We start from the raw sequence: 27,827 nt of genomic DNA on the forward strand, positions 1-27,827 counted from the left end.
CACCCCTGCCCGCGCCACATACCATTCGCCAGATCCATGCCAGCTGCCTGCCCCTGTTGTTGTGCGAGGTGAGCTGCCGGGTGGTCTATGGGTATGCAGCATCCCACTGTTCTGCTGAGCTGCCATTTTGTGGAAAATGGTGGCTCGTCCTTTGACATAAAGGGCCCTTTTGCTAGGGATGTCAGAGAATTCCACCACAGACCAAAATGGGATGGAATTCCCTTCAGTCCATGCCACGGAATCCTCTGAGGAATGGCATCACGAGGTCCTCCGGAGCCAGCAGTCATGCGGCTTTCTTTTCATCATCTGCAAAGAGTAGCAGAATTTTCGTAAATAAAAACGCAGTGTAGTATGTTTCGATAATAAATACGTAAGTTTTTTTAAAAAATGAATTGTGCTCACCACCCTTGTTTGTGGGTGTTCTTTTTAAACTGAAATCCTCCGTCTCCATTTACTTTCATCCAAAACACTTCCTCCTCCTTGGGGCTTCCCAAAACAAGGCTGTCCAAGGTGTGCCTGAGCTAGGGGTGGACGAAAGTCACTTACCTTTTCTCGCAGCTTGTTCGCGGTGGGGGGGAGCGCTTTGCTGCTCCCCCCGCGAAGTTCAGGCCGGGGGGGGAGGCTTCCCGCCTCGCCCGGCCGAAATTCAGGCCGGGGAGGAGGCTTCCCGCCTCACCCGGCCGCGAACACGAAAGTAAAAAAAAAAAAGTCCCCTGATAGGCTACGTGACGATTCACATAGCCTATCACGGCTAGATCTGGAAAGTCAGCCGTGATAGGCTACGTGAATCATCACGTAGCCTATCATGGGTGACTTTAAAAAAAAAAAAAAAAGCGCGTACGCGAATGGCGGCCCCCATAGGGAGCCGCCATTCGCGTTCCTTATTTAGTTGCTGTAGTCTACGTAAATGTTTACGTAGACTACGGCGAAAATAAGGGCAACGCAAATAGTGACCAAATAAGGAACGGGAATGGCGGCTCCCTATGGGGGCCTCCATTATCCGTACACACTTTTTTTTTTTTTTTTAAAGTCACCCGTGATAGGCTACGTGACGGTAATGCAATAGCGTTGCCCTTATTTTCGCCGTAGTCTATGTAAATCTTTACGTAGACTACCCGTGCCTAAATAAGGAATGCAAATGGCGGCGCCCATGGGCGCCGCCATTTGCATATGCGCTTTTTTTCCCCCAAAGTCAGCCGTGATAGGCTACGTAAAGATTTACGTAGCCTATCATGGCTGACTTTGAAAATCTAGCCATGATAGGCTACGTAAATCGTTACGTAGCCTATCAAGTTTTTTTTTTCCAATTTACTTTTTTTATTTCGCGGCTGGGGGAGACGGGGTGCTCCCCCCCGGCCTGAATTTCAGCGACGAGGGATGGGGTGCCTCCCCCCCAGCCTGAATTTTGGCCGGGAGGGGGGGCGCCTCCCCCCCGCCAAGAATGTCAGGGGGAGAAACGGAGTGCCTCCCCCCCACCGTGAAGCAAGCTGCGGGACCAGGTAAGGGACTTTCATCCATCCTTACTTTTTACCGTCTTAATCTATGTAAATATTTACGTAGACTATGACGGTGAAAATAAAGGGGAATGCAAATAGTGTAGCGGGCGCTATTTGCATCCCTTTTTGATTTGCCGTTTTAGCCTATGTAAAGATTTATGTAGGCTAAAACGGTGAATGAAAAAGGGATGCAAATAACGCCCGCTATGCTATTTGCGTTCCCCTTTCTTTTCGCCGTCATAGTCTACGTAAATATTTACGTAGATTAAGACAGTAAAAAGAAGGAACGCAAATGGCAGCGGCCATAGCCACTGTCATTTGTGTACGCGGTTGTTTGTTTGTTTGTTTTTTTACCCAGAGCCCTCCGCGGCCAGAAATCCAGCTGCGGATGGTTCTGGCCTGGCCGGGCTGGGCCTGGCCGGCTGCTCCGCGGAGCTGAAGCGGAGCACAGCCTGCCGTTCGAGGATTCCGGGGGGAGGAACGGAGCGCCTCCCTCCCATCAACATAATCCGTGAAAGGTAAGTCGCTTTCGTACATCCCTATCCTCACCCCCCCCTCCATGAGAGGCAACGAACAGGAGGTTTTAGCTTAAAGCACTTACTGCCAGTAGCTAAGTCATAGGAAAGCCATTTCAGCCTTATAGAAAGGAGGAAAATGTGCAAAAGCCAGGACACTACCAAACTATTGGTGGTTGTAGAGAAAGGATCATGGCAGGGGAAGGTGGTGTGGCCATCTGGGGAGCCACAGAGGGCCAAATAGGGATTCCAATTTGGGATTAGGCTCAACACCCCTGCTTTAAACTTTACTGTGACTGTGTGGGAGTCGCATTTTTGTGCATGGTAGGGATGGCTGAACTCACCCCTGCCCGCGCCACATACCATTCGCCAGATCCATGCCAGCTGCCTGCCCCTGTTGTTGTGCGAGGTGAGCTGCCGGGTGGTCTATGGGTATGCAGCATCCCACTGTTCTGCTGAGCTGCCATTTTGTGGAAAATGGTGGCTCGTCCTTTGACATAAAGGGCCCTTTTGCTAGGGATGTCAGAGAATTCCACCACAGACCAAAATGGGATGGAATTCCCTTCAGTCCATGCCACGGAATCCTCTGAGGAATGGCATCACGAGGTCCTCCGGAGCCAGCAGTCATGCGGCTTTCTTTTCATCATCTGCAAAGAGTAGCAGAATTTTCGTAAATAAAAACGCAGTGTAGTATGTTTCGATAATAAATACGTAAGTTTTTTTAAAAAATGAATTGTGCTCACCACCCTTGTTTGTGGGTGTTCTTTTTAAACTGAAATCCTCCGTCTCCATTTACTTTCATCCAAAACACTTCCTCCTCCTTGGGGCTTCCCAAAACAAGGCTGTCCAAGGTGTGCCTGAGCTAGGGGTGGACGAAAGTCACTTACCTTTTCTCGCAGCTTGTTCGCGGTGGGGGGGAGCGCTTTGCTGCTCCCCCCGCGAAGTTCAGGCCGGGGGGGGAGGCTTCCCGCCTCGCCCGGCCGAAATTCAGGCCGGGGAGGAGGCTTCCCGCCTCACCCGGCCGCAAACACGAAAGTAAAAAAAAAAAAGTCCCCTGATAGGCTACGTGACGATTCACATAGCCTATCACGGCTAGATCTGGAAAGTCAGCCGTGATAGGCTACGTGAATCATCACGTAGCCTATCATGGGTGACTTTAAAAAAAAAAAAAAAAAGCGCGTACGCGAATGGCGGCCCCCATAGGGAGCCGCCATTCGCGTTCCTTATTTAGTTGCTGTAGTCTACGTAAATGTTTACGTAGACTACGGCGAAAATAAGGGCAACGCAAATAGTGACCAAATAAGGAACGGGAATGGCGGCTCCCTATGGGGGCCTCCATTATCCGTACACACTTTTTTTTTTTTTTTTAAAGTCACCCGTGATAGGCTACGTGACGATTCACGTAGCCTATCACGGCTGACTTTGCAAATCTAGCCGTGATAGGCTACGTGAATCGTCACGTAGCCTATCAGGGGACTTTTTTTTTTTTCTTTCATTGCAATGGCGGCGGCGGCAGCCGGTCAAAAGACCGGCTGCCACTCCCGCCCCGCGCGAACACCGGACGAACCGCCAGCCGGACCCGCCGCCGGGAGGGACATTCAGGGAAGGTAAGTCCCGTCCCGGGGGGGGGTGCGGGGTGCGGGGGGGTGCGGAGGATTTCTCCCCGAAACTTGTTTGGGGGGCCGAACATGTTGGCGCTCGGCCCCCCGAAGTTTCGGGGAGAAATTCTCCGCCATCCCTAGCCTGAGCGATGCACTCTTTGTTTAAAGCAAAGCTGTTTTAAACAAAGAAAAAACTTTTTGAAATGACCATGCCAGGCCTGGAGCCCTGCATGAGGTATTATTCTCCCTGCTAAGCTTTATATTTCCACGTCCAGCATTGTTGTTGACGTTGTGAGGCTAAAATGGAGAGGAGAACCAACTCTGTGCATGTCTACTCAGAAGTAAGTCTTATTGAGTTCAATGTGACTTACTCCTACACATGTCAGCATCCCACTTGCCCCCAGTTCAGCTTTGTATTTCCACATCCAGCTCATTAGCAAACCTCCTGTTAGTTATCTCAGATGACCCTTGGGTGAATGGGGGGGGGAGTTCCAGGGAAACAGCTGGATTGAGAGAGAATCTCCCCAACACATACACACACATAATAGAAGAATACAGTTCTTCATATTCCCTGCTATGTTTATTCCTCATTTTGTCCATTCCCTGAGCATCTGCAGAATGTGCTTTGTATTCAAACAAAGAGAATCTTGCTAATCTTTCCCTTCATGCTGCATTTGTACAAGTGTGACTGCTTCAGAAATAACTTTCCATTATACTGTCTCTTTTTCATGAGTTTCATAACAAAAGTGTGGTGTAGTGGTTAGAGGCCAGCCCAAAGTCTCCCAGTGAGATAACTAACAGGAGGTTTGATCATGAGCTGGATGTGGAAATACAAAGCTGAACTGGGGGCAAGTGGGGTGCTGACATGTGTAAGAGTAAGTTGCACTGAACTCAATAAGACTTACTTCTGAGTAGACCATGCACAGAGTTGGTTCTCCTCTCCATTTTAGCCTCACAACGTCAACAACAACACTGGATGTGGAAATATAAAGCTTAGCAGGGAGAATAATACATCGTGCAGGGCTCCAGGACTGGCATGGTCATTTTAAAAGGTTTTTTCTTTCTTTCAAACAGCATTGCTTTAAACAAAGAGTGCATCGCTCAGGCACACGTAGGGCAGCCTTGTTTTGGGAAGCCCCGAGGAGGAGGAAGTGTTTTGGCTGAAAGTAATTACTGCCTGTCCCAGGGCAGGGGAAAAAATATGTAAATATCTACGAAAAATAGCCTTTCTTACAGAAGTTATGCAGACTCACAGAGATGGCTGGGCACCGGAATTATGGTTGTCGGTACGGATTTATCTTTATACTTTTCGGAGTGGAAAAAAAAGAGGAGAATTCCGGGGGCTTGTTAAGGACGGAACAGAGCACTGGCTGCAAACTGCGGAAGTCAAGCAGCACTGAAGGTACACATCCCTACCTTTTGCACAAATGGCAGCGATAAATAGGCACATCTATGCATAATTACAGGCCGTCTACTTGGACCACTTACGACTGTAATTTTGTGTAAATGGGCCTATTTACAGCTGCCATGTGAAGAAAAGGGCCCTTTACGTCAAAAGATGAGCCACCATTATCTGCAGAATGGTGGCTCAGTGGAGCAGCCGGGACCGCTGTGCTTGCCCGACTCAGCACAGGCTGAGTTGGGCAAGCACAGGGGTCTGCGGACTGGCATCTGGGGGACTGTGACGGTGAAAAATCTCTGAGCCTCGAGTAGGGATGGGGGAGAATTTCTGCCCGAAACTTCGGGGGGCCAAGTGCCAACACATTCGGCCCCCCGAAATCGGCGGTGAAATTCTCCGCCACCCCCGCCACCCCCCCGGGATGGGACTTACCTTTCACGAATGTCCCTTCCGGCGGCGGGTCCCGGCGGTGGTTCGTTGGGTCTTCGTCAGGGGCGGGGGCGGCAGCCAGTCTTTTGACCGGCTGCCGCCACCGCCATTACAAGGAAAGTAAAAAACAAAACAAAACCCCGTGACAGGCTACGTAACGATTAACGTAGCCTATCACAGCTAGATCTCCAAAGTCAGCCGTGATAGGCTACGTTAATCGTCACGTAGCCTATCACGGGGTTGGTTTTTTGTTTTTTGTTTTTTCGCGGCCGGGTAGACGGGGTGCTTCTACCCGTCCTGACTTTCGCCAGCGAGGGATGGGGCGCCTCCCGCCCGGCCTGAATTTCGGCCGGGCGAGGCAGGAAGCCTCCCCCCCTCGCATGAACTTCGGGGGGAGAAGCGAAGCACCTCCCCCCCACCGCGAAAAAAGCTGCGGGACAAGGTAAGTCCCTTTCGTACATCCCTAGCCTCGAGCCCTACCTGGATGCCCATGAAATCCCTAGTGTGCAGCTCCCATGAAGTTGGGGTAACATTTGCATCACCTGACAAGGGGGCAAGTGACAATGGAGAGTACATCCCCATGTTCCTGAGTCTTTGAAATGTTACCCCAGCCATGTGGGAAGTACTTACGGAGTTTGTGACTAGAATAATGTTTCAAGAGTTCAACTCAACTGTCCCGTAGAAGTGGGTCCTAAGAATCTGACATTTCATTTGCTCTTGCCTTGGGCAGATTTATCTGTTCTCCTGTAACATGCCATCTTTCTCCCTTGCTGTTTTTTCCCTTCTTGGGAAAACTGGGTCACAACAGTCATTCAATTACACTTTTATAATGAATATGAATTCTTTTGCCAGCTGCAGCTGATATTATAGCTGTGACTCAGAGCTCTTGGAAAACAGTTCAGAGTTTGTTTTAAAGAAAAGCAAGTTATAGATCAATCCTATGGTGCAGGTAGGAGGAAGGGCCAGTTCCAAAGCCCTGCTAGTTTTTGGTGGAACATTTTTTTTTTAATCTTCCATCTGGATTTTCTAAAGCTGTCATAGTCCCCCCACCCCCAATAAGGGGCTTGTCAGGGGAATCTGAATATCTAAATCTAAATCAGAAATTATTTCTAGGCTGCTTTTAAAGGTATAGTCCTCTCAAGGATGCATACAAGATACACCCACACAAGGTGGATACATTAAAAACAAAGAAACACACCAAACAAGTTTCAATAAAATCCATAAAACCTGATTGCCAATTAAAACTAATAAAAACAATACTTACCAGTAAAAAAAACAAAAATGGCCCAGACTTAAAGGAAGGCCAATGAAAACAGGTGGGTCTCCAGAGCTTTTCTGAAGACCTGCAAAGATGAACTCCTGATGGAAGTGGATTCCCGAGGTGCTGGGCCATGACTGAGATGGCCCTACGCATGGCTTGGGATACTGTGGATCCAAGGCTTTCCCCAGTCTGCCTTTGACACATGCCTAGAATACCCTTCCCCACTATTGCTCAAAAAACACCTCCAATGATCCTCCAACCTACTGGGAGTTTCTTGGTCTCCTCCAGGGGTATAAGTGCTGCCCTGCTGGCAGAGCTCCTCAACATCTTATATCCACACATCTGCAACATCCTAGACCTGTCGGATGCCAGCTGATGGGCTGTAGGACTGCAGACTTAATTTGTCAGCATACATTAATTTGGGGAAGAGGGAATGGTTTAGGAACTTAAGCCATAGGGTTGTACAAAGCAAATGGTTGATACTGGGATCCACCAAAGGACTACGTGACCAGATCTGCGTACCAGATGAATAGGTTTGATTTCACCAGGAGAGATTTAAGGATGGGGTTCAAAAGTGCTTAATTTTGGATGACCCCTGACTTGCATTCCAGGGACAAGCTGCTCCCCGACCCCACATGGAAAATTGCTCTTGAGGCTCCAGGGAATTTCAAAAGGGCTTTGTGTGACACAATAGTGGTCTGCCATTTGAAGATTTTAAAAAAAGAAGAAGTTATCAATCCTGCTGCATATACTTTAACTACTTGGCAGTGTCACTTCTCTGGTAGCTGGGCAAGCCCCCCATCACTGGTTTCCATTCTGGTCTCTCCTTCTGCTGTATAAGCAGACCAGGATCGCAGAGTGGTGCCCATAAACGAGGGAGGAGCCAGAATTTCATTTCTGTTCAGTTCTGATAAGGATTTAACAAAATTCACAACGTTCTCCATGTTCAGGACAAAAAGAACATGGGGGGAAAAAAGAGAGAGAGAGAAGAATGTAGGGGGAACTGAAATGGACAGATTTGTCCATCCAGCTCCAGGCAAGCATTCCCCACCTCCCCCAAAAAACATTTGGCAACAGCAAAAAACACCCTCTGTTTTGACGATTAGGAAGGGCATTCTGGAAGAGGATGAAGAATTTTCCCATTCAGAGTGATGCAGGAAGCAGTGCCCTCACTCTCAGTTTGCTCTGTGATGCTGTTACATAGCAAAATCTGATTGGCCATGTAGCAATGCAACATCATTACCCTCACCATTTGATTCCTAACTGGCTTGGTTCATTATTCCCAGGAAGTGACATTGCTGTTCTTTCAAATGCTGTTGAAGCAGCAGCTGATCTGAACGCAAAAGGTGGAGAACAAGATGAGGACTGGTTTGCAAAAACATTTTGCCCTTCCTTCCACACCCAAACATGCACTCAGAATTTAAATGGGTGGACAGATTGGGGCAGCCCTAGCGGTAATCCTTATTCCAGAAACTGTAGAGTGCCTCAGATTTTCTTTTCTTTTTTGAAATACGGACCTGGCAGCCAGAGCCATTTACTTTCAGGATATCTCTTTCCCCACAATCCAGTTTGGCTAAGGTTTATCAAAGCGACACCCTAGCAGGAGAGTACATTTGCATCTGTGCCTTTGAGAAGGGAATGGTTTTGTCAAAGCTCCTCTTTACAATCCCTCCTTCCTTTTGACGGTTGTGTCCAAGAAGAGCAAATTTATTCCTGACATCATTCGCAACAATATCCTCTAATTTATGCAATATTTCTCATGGGATTTAAAAAAGTGGGGGGGACAGACACATTCTGCCTAATAGCCAATGGGTACTTGGGAGACCACTAGGCACACCAACTGCTGTTCCAAAAGGAACAGGCAGGAGGCCAAACCGATTGTCCTTTTCAGTACAAAAATAAAGAGGGATAAGGGCTTGGGAGACAAAGAAATGAGCATTTGATGGGTCATCTGTCAACAATCCCTGGTAAGGGTTGTGAGCAAACCAGAGGGAGCTCCATCAAAGTGATCCCCTGTATGCCAGTTGAATTTTTTTAAAAAACGAATCAACATTTTAAAATATATTAAACAAGCAATACATCCCCCCCACAAGACTTTACAAATCCTTTTGCTTTCATGTTCGCAAACACCCAACCCCATTAACTGCAGCGAGTGCAAAAGGAAATAATTCATGCTTCCTTGTTTCAGTGAAGGTCAGGGAATGGTGGATTTCATTCATGTTGCTAAACTTGGGCAGAAGAACAGAGAGAATACTGATTAAAGGAATTCTTCTAATGACAATGCTGGTACCATAGGAAGAAAAATATTCTTTTGCTCATCATATTTGTATCTCTTTGAATGTTAACAGGAAACTTTTGAGCAGGACCAAAGTACATATTTGGATGTCATGCTTCTGTAGTCAAATATATTCAAAGGAGTATAACGCCACAATCCAAGGCATGTTTGGAGGAGCCAGGGCATCTACACTGATCTCGAATCCTACCGAAGCCCCACTCAGTTTCTGTTCATCCAAAGGAGAGATGTCGAATACCACTCAATGGATGTCAGTTGTACAGAGGGAGCCCTGATTCATGGATTTGAAAATATTCCAATGTGGAGTCTAGGGATGGATGGACTTGCCCATGCTGACTGAGTGCGAGAGCTCGCTGAGCCACGCTGCTGCCTGCCCCCACTCACCGGGCCACGCAGTCCTTGGAGGGTTTGGCGAGCAGTCTGGAAGTGCCCTGCAGCTGCGTCCTCCTCCCTGTGAACCACCTGCTCCTCAAAGCTAGCTGCCATTTTTACGCAAGATGGGGGCTCTGTAAATTCTGTATATTTAATGCTTATTTATTTATTTGTTGAATTTATATCCCACCTTTTTTCTTCTTGCAAGGAACCCAAGGCAGCTTACATTATCCTCCTCCTCCTCTCCATTTTATCCTCACAACAACAACCCTGTGAGGTGGGTTGGGCTGAGAGTCTGTGACTGGCCCAAAGTCACCCAGTAAGCTTCCATGGCCAAGTGGGGACTAGAGCCTGGATCTCCCAGATCTTAGTCCAATGCTCTAACCACTATACCACACTGACACTCACTGATCCTCTAATGTTGCGCAAAATGGTGTCTGTAGAAGGCCAATTCCCACGACATTAGAGGCCATGTTGTGCAACATTAAATATATGGAAATTATGGAGCCCCCATGTGGCATAAAAATGGTGGGTGGCATCGAGGGGTTGGCGGCTGTGGGGCACTCCTGGACCATGCGGTGCCCGACAAGCGTGCATGTGAACACTCTGTGGCTTGGCGAGCGTGGTCCAGGGGGTTGGATGCAGGGGAGTCTGCCAGACTCTTGGACCCAGTCAGGTGCTCACAACATCCCTAGTGGAGTTCCCTCACTGCCACAGCACCAGTGAGGAAGTAACACACGAACAGGTGAGAAATTAGGTGAATAAGAGTTCTTATGGATGGAAAAGTTGTAGGGATGTATGAGAAATATGTTTCAGTTTGGTTTTGGCCATACTTTTTCCAGTTTTCATCTCCCAGAACTGAACATGGCCCCAAAGACAATCTGCAGTTGAAGTCCATACCTTCATCCACTTACAATGCAATTTGCTGAACAACAATAACAAAAATGTGAGCAAAAAATGTGTACATTTGAAAAATGAAAGAATGCATACTTTTGAAAAATGCATAAAAGCATGCATTTAATCAGTGGGAGAAAATGTGTACATTTCAAAAAACGTGCACAATTGATGTGCACGAGAAAAAAACCAAAAGCTTGTGGTCTGATATGGCCACATGTCAAAATGAGCTTTGAGGTGAATTTGGAGAAACTCAACAAGCTTGACTTTGCTTATACACACATCCCTAATGACTGGCCACCAGGGCAAACCCCTCAGCTCCCATGTTAACTTCCCCACACTGCCAAGGTGATAGGGCTACTTTGCATGAGGGATTCTTAAATGTATTAGCCAGGGCATTCTTGGTCAGAGAGAAAAACAAATAGCAATAACTTTAAGTGTGGATCAGATTTTCAACTAATATACATATTTTGATCCATTGCAGTCTGATGATTTATGTATAGAACAGTATTCATTGATACTAAGGAAATCCTCAAAGAGTAGCTTCTGGAACTCTTGACAGGGTACCAGGTGTGTGATAAGTGGGGACAGTGTCTTCAGTTATTTTTAATACGTGCGCTAGAGGTATGATTCTTATAGCTTAGTGCACATTTGTCCCTCAGTTAAAGCAAGCATTGAAAAACAGTGAAGAGCTATCATGGTGCAAATGAATTACTGGACATGGATTGCCACTTACTGTTAAATTCCATGATGTTTGGAATTCATCACTGGTTCTGCTTTGATGGTTGACTTTAGTCAGTTCATTTTTTTAAAATCAGGATTTATCCAGAACTTACCTTCAGGATCAAACACAGACTCAGACACAATCTGTGGTTGAAGTCTGTACATTTCCAAGCTTGCAATGCGATATGCGCCACCTCCTCAGATGTGTTTGACAGCATGCATACCTTTGAAAAATGCACACAAATATGATTTAGTCAAGGGGGAAGAATGAAGACGTTTCAAAGACGTGCACAATCGATATGTACATTAGGAAAATATGCATGGAAATACACACAGATTTTCGTACAAAAAGAAAAAAAATAAAGCTTGCAATCTGATAAAGACTCAAGTTGAACAAGTTCTGGGATGGAATTTGGAGAACTTCAGCAAGCTCAAGTTTTGCTGATCTACACATCCCTAGTCACAACCCCCCCTCAGTTAGATTGCATGTGCATATCAGTTTGGAAGAGGAATAGACACCCAGATTTAGGCACATGCAACTGATCTGGCAGAAGCAGATATCTCTGTCCCCACCGCTCCACGGCGGCCTCTCCACCTCCCTAAATACTACAAAGAGGGTCAGGAGACGCTTCTGAATGGAGTATTGCTATCATCATCATCCCACCTTTTCCCTAATACTGGGACTCAAGGTGGCTTTACAACATTACAAATGTGTACAGTTAAAACATATAAATAAAATATACAAAAGCTAAAAATATAATTAAATCATGAATAATATTAAAATTACATAAAATCAGAATTTAAAAACAACAACAATATAAAGAATTGGACTGCAAGAAGATGAAACCAGTCCATACTCCAGGAAATAGAGCCAGACTGCTCACTTGAGGGAATGATATTAAAGGCAAAACTGAAGTACTTTGGCCACATAATTAGGGATGTCAGAGAATTCCGCCACGGGTTCCAGTGAGGCCAGATTCATTAGAATCTGCCCCCCAGAATCCATGGCAGAATGGCCTCCTGCCCCCCTGCGAAATCCCCCCGCAACGGAACTTACCTGGGGCGGATGTGGCAGCAGCTCTGGCGGCGGTTCCGCCAGCGGAGGCTGGTCTCCCGGCCTTGCAGCCATGATAGACTACTTAAGTATTTATGTAGTCTATCATGGCAAAGAGCAGGGATGCAAATGGTGGCCGCTACGCCATTTGCACCCCTGCTCTTTGCCGTGATAGGCTACGTAAGTAGTTGCATGGCTGCCTTTATCGCCATTTACGTGGCTGCCTTTACCGTGATAGGCTACGTAAATACATAAGTAATTGCACGGCTGCCTTTACCGCCATTTGCATGGCTGCCTTTACCGTGATAGGCTATGTAAATAGGCTACGTGATAGGCTACGCAAATGGCCATTTGCATCCTTACAAGCAGCCGTGATAGGCTACGTAAATACTTACGTAGCCTATCACGGCAAAGAGCAGGGGCACAAATGGCGTAGCAGCCGCCATTTGCGTCCCTGCTCTTTGCCGTGATAGGCTACGTAAATACTTAAGTAGCCTATCATGGCTCCTTGCAGGGATGCAAATGGCCATTTGCGTGGCTGCCTTTACCCTTTAAATATTTACGTAGCCTATCACGAAAAGAGCAGCGGCGCAAATGGCGTAGCGGCTGCCGTTTTCATTCCTGCTCTTTGCCGTGATAGGCTACGTAAATACTTACATAGCCTATCACGGCTGCCTGGCAGGATGCAAATAGTGGCCACTACGGCGGCCACCATTTGCATCCGCAGCAGTCCGGCCACGGCCAGAAATCCGGCTGCAGACTAGGGATGTACGAAAGTCACTTATTTTTCGCAGATTATGTTTGTGGTGGGGGGGAGGCGCTCCATTCCTCCCCCCTGGAATCTTCCATGGCTGGCTGTGCTCCGCGGCAGCTCCGTGGAGCAGCCGGCCAGATCCAGCCAGGCCAGAGCTGTCCGCAGCGGCCGCCATTTGCGTCCCTGCTTTATTCGTGATAGGCTACGTAAATACTTACATAGCCTATCATGGGCTACCGTAGGGATGCAAATGGCATCCCCTACGCAGGACACCATTTGTGTCTGCACCAGCCCAGCAGCAGCTGGAGGCCCCACTGCAGATTGGCCTGGTCAGCGGCTCCACAGCATGGCTGCAAGGTGGAGCCAGCAAGGCAGGATTCCGGGGGGGGGGGAGGACCGGATTGCCTCCCCCCCATCAAGGATTCCAGGGGGAGGAATGGATCGCCTCCCCCGCCAGTGGATGCCCCGACCAGAACCAGGTAAGGGATTTGTACATCCCTAGTGTGTGTGTGTGTGGTGGGGTTGATTTCATTCAGTTGGGCTGTACCACTAGAGGAAGAGATTAACCTTTCCTCATACTGTTTTCCCAATTCAAATGCTTTCCCTGAAGCTGGAATTTTCCCCGAGGGGAAAAACATCCTGATACTGTACTGCAGGGGTGGGTAACATGTAATCGAAGGACCAATAGTTGCCCCCCCAACTATTAAAAAATGAGAAAAATGCATCCATAGTGGCTACGAAGCCCCCAAAGGGTCAAAATCAACTTGCAGACAAACTAATTTTCACCCTTTTGTCACCCCATAACCACTACAGCTGCTACTTTCATTATTTTTATTTTATTTTATGGCACCCATGGATGTGTGTGCATCCCATGGGGAGTTGCATCCCAAAATTATCCACCCCTACTGTACTGGCAGCTTGTATTTGTTTCCTCGTGGATCAAATATTAGGGGCCTAAATTTCAGTAGGGAAAATGGTGCATAGGAAAGGGTTAATCCCTTCCAAGTGCAATGATCCTCATCCATTCCTCCCAGAACTGCTTGTACCCCCCCTTTTAAGTGGAGGATCTCCATATTCCTGCCAAGTTTGGCCTTGAGTGGTTCAGTGACAATGCAAGAACTGTTAGATCCATGAGCAGGACCATTTCCATCTCTCTCTTCATCTCTCCCTCCCTCTTCCCATATTAGTTATTAATGTACTGACCCCTCCTGGGGAGGTCTAACTTCAAGATGACCACACAATGGTCTCTCTGCTGTTTTGAGGCCTCTGAAATGAAGCCACTTCTGGAATGGCATGTTGCCATCTTTCTGAGAAGCAGGATCAATGAAAAAGACACAGCATCCATTTCTCTCTGTGCCCCCCTCGCCCCCGTTTTTTCATTCTCATCACACACAGCTGACTGCTAATCATTGGGGAAAAGATTCCCTTGCCAGTCAAACCAAAAGGGTGATTGAAACTGTGACCAATTAAAACGAAACAAGAAAAAAAGGGGGGATTGTTATGATAACACTGAAGCTGGCTTTGCTCGTTTCTCTTCTTTCTCTCATCTGCTTCGGCTACCTTTGTTCCATATGCAAAGTGCCTTTTCTGATCTCTTTCCAAGGTGGGTAAAATTCACACATACATGCACACACATCCAGATGATGCCATTTTCCCCTCTGAGTCTTATTTACCATCACAATGGTACTGCCTGAACCTTTGTTGTTTCGTTTGCATTTCCAGGAGAGAGAGAGAGAGAGAAGCAAGTGACTGAGGGGAGTAAGAAATTATTCACACTTGATTTATATGAAGTTGTTATCTGTAATTGTAAAATACATGTGCAGTAAGAGCTCTGGGAAGAGCTCCATTGGAACAAATGGGACCTATGTAAAAGGACTGCCATTCACAGCCCCTATCCACTTCAATGGGGCTTGGTCCAAGGAAACTGTGCAGATCTTGCTTTAGATTGGATTTTATTCATCTGCACAGTGACTGAAATGCACTGGGGGTGGCATGTACTTATTTTTCGGAGAACATTTCTGAGATTTTCCTTTTTCTGACCCCCTCTAGAAAAAGAAAGCAACTTTGAGAATTTTTTCCTAATATGCTCTATCATTCTTTTTGTGGGAGACTCCCTACCCCACTCGACCCCACATTCTAGAATGATGCTAGGTCTGTGGCATTATTGAAGATGCAAAATGGTGGACAGGCTGCCAACACAATGGCAACAAAAGACACAAAAACAAAACAAACAACCTTAGCAAAAGAAAAAAGAAAAAAAGACAAGGCGGGGGGCAAGCTGTGTTACTGCCATTGCTAATGGGGAGCCCTATCCCAAGAAACTGTTGGAAAAAATGTTCCTCCCCTTGGAGAGATTGCTTGAAATGGACCCCACCGCTAAATTCCTCTGCCCACAAATAGGGTAGAAATTTCAAAAGGTCATTTGTGCACAGCTCTAGTGTCATAGCCCCTTCATGGATCACTGCCTTGTTGTGGCGAAGGGGCTTGCGTAACTCAGTGAAGCCATAAGCTATGCCGTGCAGGGCCCCCCAAGATGGACAGGTCATGGCGGAGAGTTCTGACAAAATGTGGTCCACTGGAGAAGGAAATGGCAACCCACTCCAGTATTCTTGCCAAGAAAACCCCATGGAACGTATCACAAGGCTAAAAGATATGATACCGGAAGATGAGCCCCTCAGGTCGGAAGGTGTCCGATATACTACTGGGGAAGAGCAGAGGGTATTTCCAAGTAGCGCCAGAAAAAGTGAAGTGGCTGGGCCAAAGCCGAAAGTAGGGGTGGATGAAAGTCTCTTACCTGTCCTCGAAGCTTGTTTGCAGTGGGGGGGAGGCGCTTCGCTGCTCCCCCCGCGAAGTTCAGGCCGGGGGGGGAGGCTTCCCGCCTCGCCCGGCCGAAATTCAGGCCGGGGGGGAGGCTTCCCGTTTTTAAAAAAACGCCCCCGTGATAGGCTACGTGACGATTCACGTAGCCTATCACGGCTAGATCTGCAAAGTCAGCCGTGATAGGCTACGTTAATCGTCACGTAGCCTATCACGGGTGACTTAAAAAAAAAAAAAGCGCGTACGCGAATGGCGGCCCCCATAGGGAGCCGCCATTCGCGTTCCTTATTTGGTCGCTGTAGTCTACGTAAAGATTTACGTAGACTACGGCGAAAATAAGGGCAACACAAATACCATTGCCCTTATTTTCGCCGTAGTCTACGTAAATCTTTACGTAGACTACAGCGACCAAATAAGGAACGGGAATGGCGGCTCCCTATGGGGGCCGCCATTATCCGTACGCGCTTTTTTTTTTTTAACGTCACCCATGATAGGATACGTGACGATTAACGTAGCCTATCACGGCTGACTTTGCAGATCTAGCCGTGATAGTCTACGTTAATTGTCATGTAGCCTATCACGGGGGCGTTTTTTCTTTTCTTTTATTGGAATGGTGGGGGCGGCAGCCGGTCGAAAGACTGGCTGCCGCTCCCGCCCCGGACGAACACCCGCCGAACCGCCGGCCGGACCCGCCGCCGGGAGGGACAGTCGGCAAAGGTAAGTCCGTCACGGGGGGGGGGTGAGGGGGGGTGCGGAGAATTTCTCCCCGAAACTTGTTTGGGGGGCCGAACACGTTGGCGCTCGGCCCCCCGAAGTTTCGGGGAGAAATTCTCCGCCATCCCTAGCCGAAAGGACACTCAGCTGTGGATGTGTCTGGTGGTGAAAAAAAATCCGATGCTGTAAAGAACAATATTGTTTAGGAACCTGGAATGTAAGATCAATGAATCAAGGTAAGCTGGAGGTGGTCAAACATGAGATGGCAAGATTGAACATCGACATCTTGGGAATCAGCGAACTAAAATGGACAGGCATGGGCAAATTTAATTCAGGTGACCATCATATCTACTACTGTGGGCAAGAATCCCTTAGAAGAAATGGAGTAGCACTCATAGTCAACAAAAGGGTGGGAAAAGCAGTACTGGGGTACAATCTCAAAAATGATCTCAGTACGAATCCAAGGCAAACCATTCAACATCACAGTAATTCAAGTCTATGCCCCAACCACTGATGCCGAAGAAGCTGAGGTTGATGGGTTCTATGAAGACCTACAACACCTTGTAGAACTAACACCAAAAAAAGATGTCCTCTTCATCATAGGGGATTGGAATGCTAAAGTAGGAAATCAAGAAATCACGGGGGTAACAGGCAGGCATGGCCTGGGTGTACAAAACGAAGCAGGACAAAAGCTAATAGAGTTTTGCCAAGAGAACACGCTGATCATAACAAACACTCTTTTCCAACAGCACAAGAGATGACTCTACACATGGACATCACCAGATGGTCAATATCGAAATCAGATTGATTATGTCCTTTGCAGTCAAAGATGGAGAAGCTCTATACAGTCAGTAAAAACAAGACCTGGAGCTGACTGTGGCTCAGATCATGAGCTTCTTGTTGCAAAATTTCAGCTTAAATTGAAGAACGTAGGGAAAACCACTAAACCATTCAGCTATGACCTAAATCATATCCCTTATGAATATACAGTGGAGGTGAGGAATAGATTTCAGGGGTTAGACCTGATAGACAGAGTGCCTGAGGAACTATGGACGGAGGTCCGTAACGTTGTTCAGGAGGCAGCAACGAAATCCATCCCAAAGAAAAAGAAATGCAAGAAAGCCAAGTGGCTGTCTGATGAGGCTTTACAAGTAGCTGAGGAAAGAAGGGAAGCGAAAAGCCAGGGAGAAAGGGGAAGATATATCCAACAGAATGCAGAGTTCCAGAGAATAGCAAGGAGAGACAAGAAGGCCTTCTTAAATGAACAATGCAAAGAAATCAAGGAAAACAACAGAATGGGAAAGACTAGAGATCTCTTCAAGAAAATTGGAGATCTCAAGGGAACGTTTTGTGCAAAGACGGGCATGATAAAGGACAAAGAAGGCAGGGACCTCACAGAAGCAGATGAGATTAAGAAGAGGTGGCAAGAATACACAGAAGAACTATACAGGAAAGATCTGAATGTCCCTGATAGCCATGATAGTGCGGTCACTGAACTTGAGCCGGACATCCTCGAGAGTGAAGTGAAGTGGGCCTTAGGAAGCATTACTAACAACAAAGCTAGCAGAGATGACAGCATTCCAGCTGAGCTATTCAAAATCCTAAAAGATGATGCTGTTAAAGTGCTGCACTCAGTATGCCAACAAATCTGGAACACTCAACAGTGGCCGCAAGACTGGAAAAGGTCAGTTTACATTCCAATTCCAAAGAAGGGCAACGCCAAAGTGTGTTCAAACTACCGCACAATTGCACTCATTTCACATGCCAGCAAGGTGATGCTCAAAATCCTACAAGCTAGGCTTCAGCAGTATGCGAACCGAGAACTACTGGAAGTACAAGCTGAGTTTCAAAGAGGCAGAGGAACTAGAGATCAAATCGCCAACGTTCGCTGCATCATGGAGAAGCAAGGGAATTTCAGAAAAACGTCTATTTCTGCTTCATTGACTACGCTAAAGCCTTTGATTGTGTGGATCACAACAAACTGTGGCAAATTCTTAAAGTGATGGGAGTACCAGACCACCTTACCTGTCTCCTGAGAAACCTGTACGAGGGTCAAGAAGCAACAGTAAGAACCAGACATGGAACAACCGATTGGTTCAAAATTGGGAAAGGAGTGCGACGAGGCTGCATATTGTCACCCTGCTTATTTAACTTATATGCAGAGTACATAATGAGAAACGCCGGGTTGGATGAATCACAGGTCGGAATAAAGATTGCCGGGAGAATTATCAACAGCCTCCGATATGCAGACGATACCACCCTAATGGCAGAAAGCGAAAAGGATCTCAAGAGCCTCTTGTTGAGGGTGAAAGAGGAGAGTGCAAAAGCTAGGGATGGCGGAGAATTTCTCCCCGAAACTTCGGGGGGCCGAGCGCCAACGTGTTCGGCCCTCCGAACAAGTTTCGGGGAGAAATCCTCTGAACCCCCCCGCCCCCCGCACCCCCCCCAGGACGGGACTTACTTTCACCGAATGTCCCTCCCGGTGGCTGGTCCGGCTAGCGGTTCGGCGGGTGTTCGAGCGGGGCGGGAGTGGCAGCCGGTCTTTCGACCGGCTGCCGCCACCGCCATTGCAATCAAAGAAAAAAAAAACACCCCCTGATAGGCTACGTGACGATTAACGTAGCCTATCACGGCTAGATTTGCAAAGTCAGCCGTGATAGGCTACGTCAATCGTCACGTAGCCTATCACGGGTGACTTTAAAAAAAAAAAAAGTGTGTACGGATAATGGCGGCCCCCATAGGGAGCCACCATTCCCGGTCCTTATTTGGTCGCTGTAGTCTACGTAAAGATTTACGTAGACTACGGCGAAAATAAGGGCAACGCTATTTGCGTTGCCCTTATTTTTGCCGTAGTCTACGTAAACATTTACGTAGACTACAGCGACTAAATAAGGAACGCGAATGGCGGCTCCCTATGGGGGCTGCCATTAGCGTACGCGCTTTTTTTTTTAAAGTCACCCGTGATAGGCTACGTGACGATTGACGTAGCCTTTCATGGCTGACTTTGCAGATATAGCCGTGATAGGCTACTTGAATCGTCACGTAGCCTATCAGGGGGCGTTTTTTTTTTTTTAAAAAAAACTTTCGCGTTCGCGGCCGGGCGAGGCGGGAAGCCTCCTTCCCGGCCTGAATTTCGGCCGGGGCGAGCGGGAAGCCTCCCCCCCGGCCTGAATTTCGGCCGGGGCAAGGCGGGAAGCCTCCCCCCCCGGCCTGAAATTCGCAGGGGGAGCAGCGAAGCGGCTCCCCCCCACCGCGAACGTCCTTCGACGACAGGTAAGGGACTTTCATCCACCCCTAGCAAAAGCTGGTTTGAAACTCAACATTAAAAAAACGAAGATCATGGCATCTGGCCCCAAGAATTGATGCTTTCGAACTGTGGTGCTGGAGAAGACTCTTCCGAGTCCCCTGGACTGCAAGGAGGTGAAATCAGTCCATCCTAAAGGAAATCAACCCTGACTGCTCATTGGAAGGACAGATACTGAAGCTGAAGCTGAAATATTTTGGCCACCTAATGCGAAGAGAAAACTCTCTGGAAAAGACCCTGATCCTGGGAAAGACTGAAGGCAAAAGGAGAAGGGGACGGCAGAGGATGAGATGGCTAGATAGCATCACCGATGCAATGAATATGAACTTGAGCACACTCCGGGAGAGAGCGCAGGACAGGAAGGCCTGGCGTGCTATGGTCCATGGGGTCACGAAGAGTCAGACACGACTGAACGACTGAACAACAACAACAACTAGTGTCATAGGCATTTGAGCAGGGGCTCTCATACAAACAGGCACCCTGGCTTGAATACTTGCAAGCAGGATTATGGTGAGCACAGCCCTGAGACAATGGCTTTTTGCCTGGCTGGACTTGTTGCCACTGCTTTCCCTTGACCTAAAGCCAGCTATTGCATACCGGACCACATTTTCCCACAATAGACTGACCTTCAAGTGTTGGGTGTTTTTTGTTTGTTTGTTTCTGTTTTGTTATGGATTCTGGAACTTGTAATCCCAGTCGCCAGGATAGAAGATACTCAGCTGGGATCTAAATATGGCCACCTGTCCCTGTCCCACAGTAAGATTCTAATATGGTGCAGGCTCAGTGGTAGAGTATATGCTTTGTACGTGGGAGGTCCCAGCTTCAATCCCAGGAATTTCAGGGTAGGGCTAGGAAAGATCCCTTCCTGAAAACCCAGAGAGCCGCTGCCAGTCAGTGTGCATAATACCAGCTAGATGGACCAAAGGCCTGACACAGTATACGAGCTTCCTATAAGAGATTGGTAGCAAAGGTGGCTATTTTGCAAGTACTTTGAGACTATTCAGACTGAACACTCACAAAGTCCTTGAGCATTTGCCAGGATTCAATCAGAATGCTCAGCATTTTAGTCTTTGAACTCTGCTGTTTGAAATCTATATTTTAAATCTCTGCATTGCTGCGAGGTTGTATTCTGGTTAGGGATGATGTGGGTGCCTGATTCAGTCCAGGAATCTGGCAGAACCGCCCCTTCCCATACCCCCAAGCCTTGCGCACCGAGCTCCTGCTCGCCCCCTGCCCACACTTGGTGAATGGCCTGAACTCAGACTGGCAGCCTCGTCAAGCTTTGCGGTCGCCATTCTTTGAGAAATAAAATGGCGATCACAAAAATGCACACATACACATGCAAAAATGTGCATTTTATGAATGCATGTATTTGCGTAGCTGCGAAATGCACACTTTTAAAAAATGTGCATTTTGCACACCCACAAATGTGTGCCTTTGCAAAAATGCACATTTCACCCATGAGAATATGCACATTTGCAAAATGTGCATTTTTGTGCATAGAAAACCACGTGCATTTTTGCGAGCACAATTTTATTTTTAAAAATTGGTGACTGCAATGCTCAACGAGGCTTCTGGGGTGAGTGCGGGCAGTTCGCCAAGCATGGGAGGGACTTGAGCAGAGTCCAGGGACCAGCGAGTGGGGGCAGGGGCAGGGGCTGGGGCATCTGGTGAACCCAGATGGGGTGAGTTTGCACCTCCCTCTGGTTGTACTTTTAAATTGAAGTTTTAAGCTTTTATATTTTATATTGTTTTATGCTGCATTTATAGTTTTAATTTTTGTGAGCTGCCCAGAGAGCTTTGGCTATTGGGTGGTATGGACATGCAATGAATGAATGAATGAATGAATGAATGAATGAAATAAAGGCTCAACCCCTTTTGGCATGAGCTGTGGGATGCTCAGGCATCCCTTATCTCCATTTATTTAGTGTAGTGCATTGCTTAAAATAACAAGCTCTGAGCTGGGAGGTCCTCCTTTTTTTGCCCTGCTCTGAGCTCAGTGGAATGGCTTTAAGCCAGGGATGGGCAACATGTAGCCCTTCAGATGCTTCCCATCAGCCCTAGCCAGCACAGCCAATGGCAAGGGGTGCTGGGAGATGCAGGCCAAAGCAACTGGAGGGCTGCTAGTTGCACACCCTGCTGTAAGAAAACTGCTGACTCTCAGATTGATACCTTCATCAAAATACAGGGGGAATAATACTGACTGATCCTATGGGAGAATTTTAAGAAAGGATAGGCAACTGATGGCCCAGGGGTCCAGTCCAGCTCTCATTCTTCTGATCTAGAGCACAGTCCTTTAATATGCACCTCAGCTGCTTTCTCCTAAGCCAGAATACAGGCCAAGACCTCTTTAATATCTTCCAGAAGTATGAACTCAGTAGCAGAGTTTAGCTGAATGGTCAAACATCAGCTTGTGCAAATTAGGGATGCTGGAGAATTCTGCCACGGCCTCAAATGAGGCTGGATTCCAAAGAATCTGACCTCCAGAGTCTGTGGCGGAGCGGCTGTACTTACCTCCAGGTCCAGAGGAGTTCCTCCAGGGACGACTCTCCATCTCCCTATAAAACACGATGTTAACGGCAGCTGCCATTCACTTATTGCACCAGAGTTACAGCCATAAATGCTGTATTGTATGCCACTTGTGGCCATAAAGCTCTGACTTTGCCCTAAATACAGCCATAAACATCTGCAATTTACGTTGAAGCCAGTGCTTTATGGCCACAAATGGCTTACAATATGGCATTTTACGCTGTAGTTTTCCCGCTATAGGCTAATGGCAGCCTATCACGTAGCGTATCACATCTTATAGGGAGACAGAGAGCCGTTCCCCCAACTCCGTCGGATGTGGCTGGGCTCTGGAGGATTCCACGGGACCTGAGCAGCCTGAATTGCCCCTCCACAGACACTTCCCCCAAGACTGGACTGGACGGGGGGGTTGTACATCCCTAGTGCAAATCAGCAAAACGCAACTTGCCGAAGCTCTCCAAATTTCGATCCAAAGCTTGTTCTGACTTGAGTCCGTACCAGATTGCGAGCTTTACTTTTTATTTGTGCATGAAAATCCATCCATATTTTTGCATGTGTTTTTCCAAATGTGTTGCATCAATTGTGTGCATCTTTGAAATGAATACATCTCCCATTGATTAAAACATATTTGTGTGCATTTTTCAAAAGCACGCATTTTTATGCACATTTTTCAAATGTACACATGCTGTCAAATGCAGGGGTTTTTTTTGGGGGGGGGTGTCTGTGAATCACATTGCAAGCTTGGAAATGTATGGACTTTGACCGCAGGTAGCATCCAAATTCATGTTTGGTTCGGAAGATGAGAACTGGGTAAATCCTGATCAAAGCCAGACTGAAATTAATTTCTCATACATCCCTAGTCAAAGAGGGTCTGTTCCACATATGTAGTAGAAGGAGATGGACTTGGAGTTGATAGAAGTGATAAAGTAGAATATCATTTTTTAATGCTCCCCCACATCAAATTACAACAACTATCCACCTCTCTGTATGTTTAAAACACACACACACACACATCAGGAGAAAGCATAATAGTTTTCTACTTGCAGTCTGCATGTGTGTGTGAGAGAGAGAGCATTCAGAAATACCCCCCGCCACACACACACACACACTGAGGTCTATGGTGGAACAGTCCATCTACCACCCCAGAACTCTAACACCTCATTTCAACTTCCAAGCACAACATGTGCATACAACATTCTGGGACAGGTGCCAGGGTCCCAGCACCCTTTCGCAGTCCCTGCTGATGCTTGCCCTGTTTCCCCTTTGAAAATATGGCAGGGTCTGGTGGCCACCATTTAAATTTCCCACAATGTCCCCACTATAGCAGGGCATTGTGGGAAATAAAGATGGCTGCTCCTGGACCCAGCCACCCAGTGCTGCTTACTGTTGTCACTGTCTCCAGGGAAACCACAGGGGGCCCTCTGATGTAGGAGTGGGTCCTTTGTGGGGTGCCTCCTCAAACCCTGCCGTTCTCATTCCACTCCTTGTGTAGTCCAGGACCAAGAGCCGAGCTGCACATTCATCTGGATGAGGTGGCGATGAAGGGGGAAAAACCTGAGGGGGCTAGGAGGGGAGCCCATGAGAGATCTGGTGTTTCACTGCTCCCCCATGTAATAAACTCCATGTAAATAGAAAGCCAGCACATTAAGGCAGAGATTCCCTCTCAGTCTCAGCCCTTTGCCTATTGTGCCTGGGGCTGCTTTTTGCAGGACATTTTTAACACAGGCAAACTTACATTGAAGTGGTCCTCCAGCCTGCATCCTGAAGGTGGCACAGCCCATTCCACCACATCAGCATTTTACTACTGCATCCTGCTCAGGCCTCGCAGCATACACATTCTGCAGAATAAGGCAGGAGACTTGAGGTGGTAAGTCTCTGAACTGTAATACTTCATGGGTTGGTACAGTCCTATCCCTGATATGGAGGTGACTATATATTCAGGGAGTTTTTACATGGGGAAGCATTCAAAAATATGACCCCTTTCTTGCAATGACATGTGCTATAGCCCAGAATTCTACAGCTTCCATTTTTTAAATGTCTTTATTGCCTCTAAGATAGAGCAGGTGATAGAAAATAATTAGGGATTGATGATTGTGTCTGCCTGTTTGCTCCCAAAGGGGTTCAGGATAGGCATGGGCGAACATGTGATGTTCAAACTAGTTGAGGTTATCCAAATTCCTTCTCAAAGTGTGGCTTGCCTTGTTCATGTTCACAAATGCAGGCATCTTTTTGTTTGTTTGTTTGGGAAAAATGTGCATTTTCAATGGAGGGAAAAATCATGAATTTTAAAAAGTGCACATTTTTCCTGAATTGAAAAACAACACATGCTCATTTTTTTTTAAATGTGCATTTATTTTCTCCCAATACAAATTGTGCATCCCCCCCATAGATTAAAGTGTGAAAATGTGGGTTTATGTAGAAAATATACATTTACACAAGTGCACATTTTCTGAAGTGTGAGCTTACACAAACGTGCATTTTCAAACACTGACATTTTGAAAAATTCCCAAGATGTGTGTTCCTGTTTGCATTCACATGTGGGGTTACAAATGGGACATCTTCGTATGATTTGCAAATGGGAATAACACTCTTGTATATCCCTACTTAACTTGACGGGTTTTTTTTTAGTTTTCCAAGCCAACCCTTGAGAACCAAACATTCATTGGGACAGGGTGGAGGTGGGCTCTCCTAGTCCCTGGTGGAGTGTTTTCCTCTGCTGCGGATTGGGATTAGGACTACAAATCCCAGAATGCCTTCTGGAAAATTGATGTCATTTTCCCTGGGGAAAAGGCCCTCCACTTGCCTCTAGGTAGGTTTCACTGCACAGAAATCCAGTCCACCTGGGGTTCCATGGTTTTCTCTGGAGCCCTGCCACATCCACTGGAGTTCATGGAGCAGCTCTCCAGCTTTCGAAAAGATGTGATCAGTTACTGGCAGGTGCCATTATCACCGAAAAATTACAATTGTGACTGAAATATTTTATGCCATTTGTGGCTGTAAAACACTTATTTTTCATAAATTGCAGCCATTTATGGCTGTATTTACGTAAAAGACAGTGCTTTATGGCCACAAATGGCGTAAAATATGCCATTTAGGGCTGTAATTTTCCCGCAGTCAGCTAATGGCAGCTGCCAGTAGCTTTTTGCACATTTGTGAAAGCTGGAGAGCCGCTCCGCAGGAACTCTTGAGAACACGAAGGTGAGTGCAGCCAGTCCACTGCAGACTCCAGAGACCAGATTCTTGGGAATCTAGCCTCATTTGAGTCTGCAGAAGATTTCTCCAGCATCCCTGCCTCTAGGCAAGTTTATGAGGCAGGGGCCAGGCAGTGGAGGGGTCATTCAGCCAGAATTGCAGCAGGCTTTGCCTGCCTGGATTCTATTGACAAGAATCTGAGCAGGTAAACACCCTGTTCTAATTCTCACAACATCCCAACAGCCTTGGTTGCTGCTCAGACTGGAAGAGAGAGTGTTAAGGAGCCTCTGCTGTGTCTCAGTTCAAAATATGGCCTTGCTTAAAAATGATTTGTCAACCAGGGGTTGCAAGGTTGCTTAGATAATGCATGCAAAGCACTTTGCACAGTTAGAAAACATCCTGGCTAAGGCAAGGATCCACAGATGCTAATTCCATGTTCCCAAGGGGGTCTTTGGACTTGAACTTCTCAACAGCAGTTGCGTTTTGACTTTTCTTTTTCTTTTCAAACTGGATGAAGTTTCAAAAGCATTTTGTGATATGCCATGGGGATAGGTCTATGGATCCTCTTTTTATTATTATTTTATGCTATATGGATGGGAATATATATATATATATATATATATATATATAAAGGTAAAGGTGTCCCCAACCAGTCGTGTCCGACTCTAGGGTGCGGTGCTCATCCCCGTTTCTAAGCTGAAGAGCCAGCGCTGTCTGAAGACGCTTCCATGGTCATGTGGCCAGCATGACTGAACACCGAGGTGCACGGAACGCTGTTACCTTTCCCGCCAAGGCGGTACCTGTTTATCTACTTGCAATTTCTTGCTTTTGAACTGCTAGGTTGGCAGAAGCTGGGACTGAAGATGGGAGCTCACTCCGTCACGCAGCACTCGGGTCTCGAACTGCTGACCTGCCGACCTTCCAGTCTGCAGTTCAGCATCTTAACCACGAAGCCACCGCAGCCCCCTATATATATATTCCCCGCTGCATAAATTTCCAGCCCAAATGCAAAATACTTAACTGCTCTGCATGAGCTTATGGGGCATAGCATCTTATGAGACACATTCCATTTGGGAAAAGCATCGACTCTGTGCAGGAAATTGCAACCCTCTTTTCTATTTTATACCTGAAAGATTTCGGCTTGCACAGATCCCAATTTATTAATGTCCCTGTGTCACTGAGAAACTGAATCCATTTTCTTCCAGATCACTTCCAGCTTCTAGCAAGAGCAGTTACTTCACCTTTCCATTATTTCTAAGAGATGTACCATAGATAGTGATAGTGCATCACTATCTAAATAAACTAATGTGCATATGCCTGCATAGAGATGTGCAGAATATTCTCTAATTTTGATTGTTTTCCACTGAAAACATTTGGATAAGCTAGACATTTTTCTCCAACCCCCCTTCCCCCCAAAAAACAAAATCCACAAAAAAGCATTTAGGTGGTGTGATTATATATCTTTTTATTGTGTTTAGTGCGTTGTTTCCTAAGACTACTGCTTTTTGGTATCATTTTTTCCGTCAGGTACTGCTGCTTCCTAGATTAGTCATGTGGGTGATCTTTACATAGCCAATCAAATCTGGCTACATGATGACATCATGGAGAGAAGTTAAGAGCAATTAAGAGTGAGGGCAAAGTAAATGAATAAGCAAATATATGCCCAAAGACTCATGAGACATTTGGAAACAAATGAACATTGAACTCTGATTTCAAGTCCTTGTTAAATGAGAGTCCGGTTTAGACTTAAAATCAGCACTGATGAAGGAATGATGAAAAATGGTGAGAGGGAGAATGAGTTTTGAGAAAGAACTCTATAGTTTTGATTCATCTCTATTGTATGTTGTACATAGTGACCTTTCTTCCTTGCTAGGCAGAACCCAGTGTTGTGAATTTTGCAGCCTTTCTTTGTTGTTTCTTTTATCAGTGCAAACACATTCTTTATGTAATTCTTCAGCAATTTGAACTTTCTGTCAATTTGAAATTTCTGTTTTGACTTTGAGTACAATTGTATAACAGATATATAACTGTACTCAAGGTAGCATATGTAAGTTAAGAGTGTGTGCAAAAGAGCAATTTCTGTAATGGCGTGGTCAATGACCTTTAGCAAGGATGGTGCAATGGATAAGCAATAATTACTTCTGTTCCATGTTCTCTGTGGTTTGGAAAAAGCATTGCAACTGCCTTACCCTGGGAGATTTATGCAGGAATCTGTCCTAGTAGCATAATTGCGTTCTCTACATTTCTGTTAAGAGCGAACAGCAAGTGCGTGGAGAGAGGCAGGGTATGGGGAGAAGCTGACTGCTTGTAGTTAATGCAGCCAGCAACAATGGACATGTCTGCCACACAAGATTTATTTGCAGGTCAACAGCTATACATCTGCAGCATTTCTACCTTCTGGAAAAGCGAAGTCATGATTTATTGTAGGCTTCACTTCTCATGTGCCAAGTATGTGGGTAAATGGAACCGGAGAAAAGGGCACT

General features: G+C 46.6%; 1 protein-coding gene across 1 annotated transcript in view; it reads left to right on the forward strand.

Moving 5' to 3' along the window:
* The first annotated feature begins 2,341 nt into the window (after positions 1-2,341).
* Positions 2,342-27,827, forward strand: part of DCC (DCC netrin 1 receptor) — a 1,145,836-nt gene continuing 1,120,350 nt past the window's right edge. The window contains exon 1 of the mRNA XM_084829640.1: positions 2,342-2,420. Coding sequence (XP_084685766.1) covers positions 2,342-2,420 — 79 coding nt within the window. The remainder of the gene's footprint in view (positions 2,421-27,827) is intronic.

Source organism: Heloderma suspectum, chromosome 2 (genome assembly GCF_057233095.1).
Source record: "Heloderma suspectum isolate Gila_16-S chromosome 2, 16-S_ref, whole genome shotgun sequence".
NCBI classification, from domain to species: domain Eukaryota; kingdom Metazoa; phylum Chordata; class Lepidosauria; order Squamata; family Helodermatidae; genus Heloderma; species Heloderma suspectum.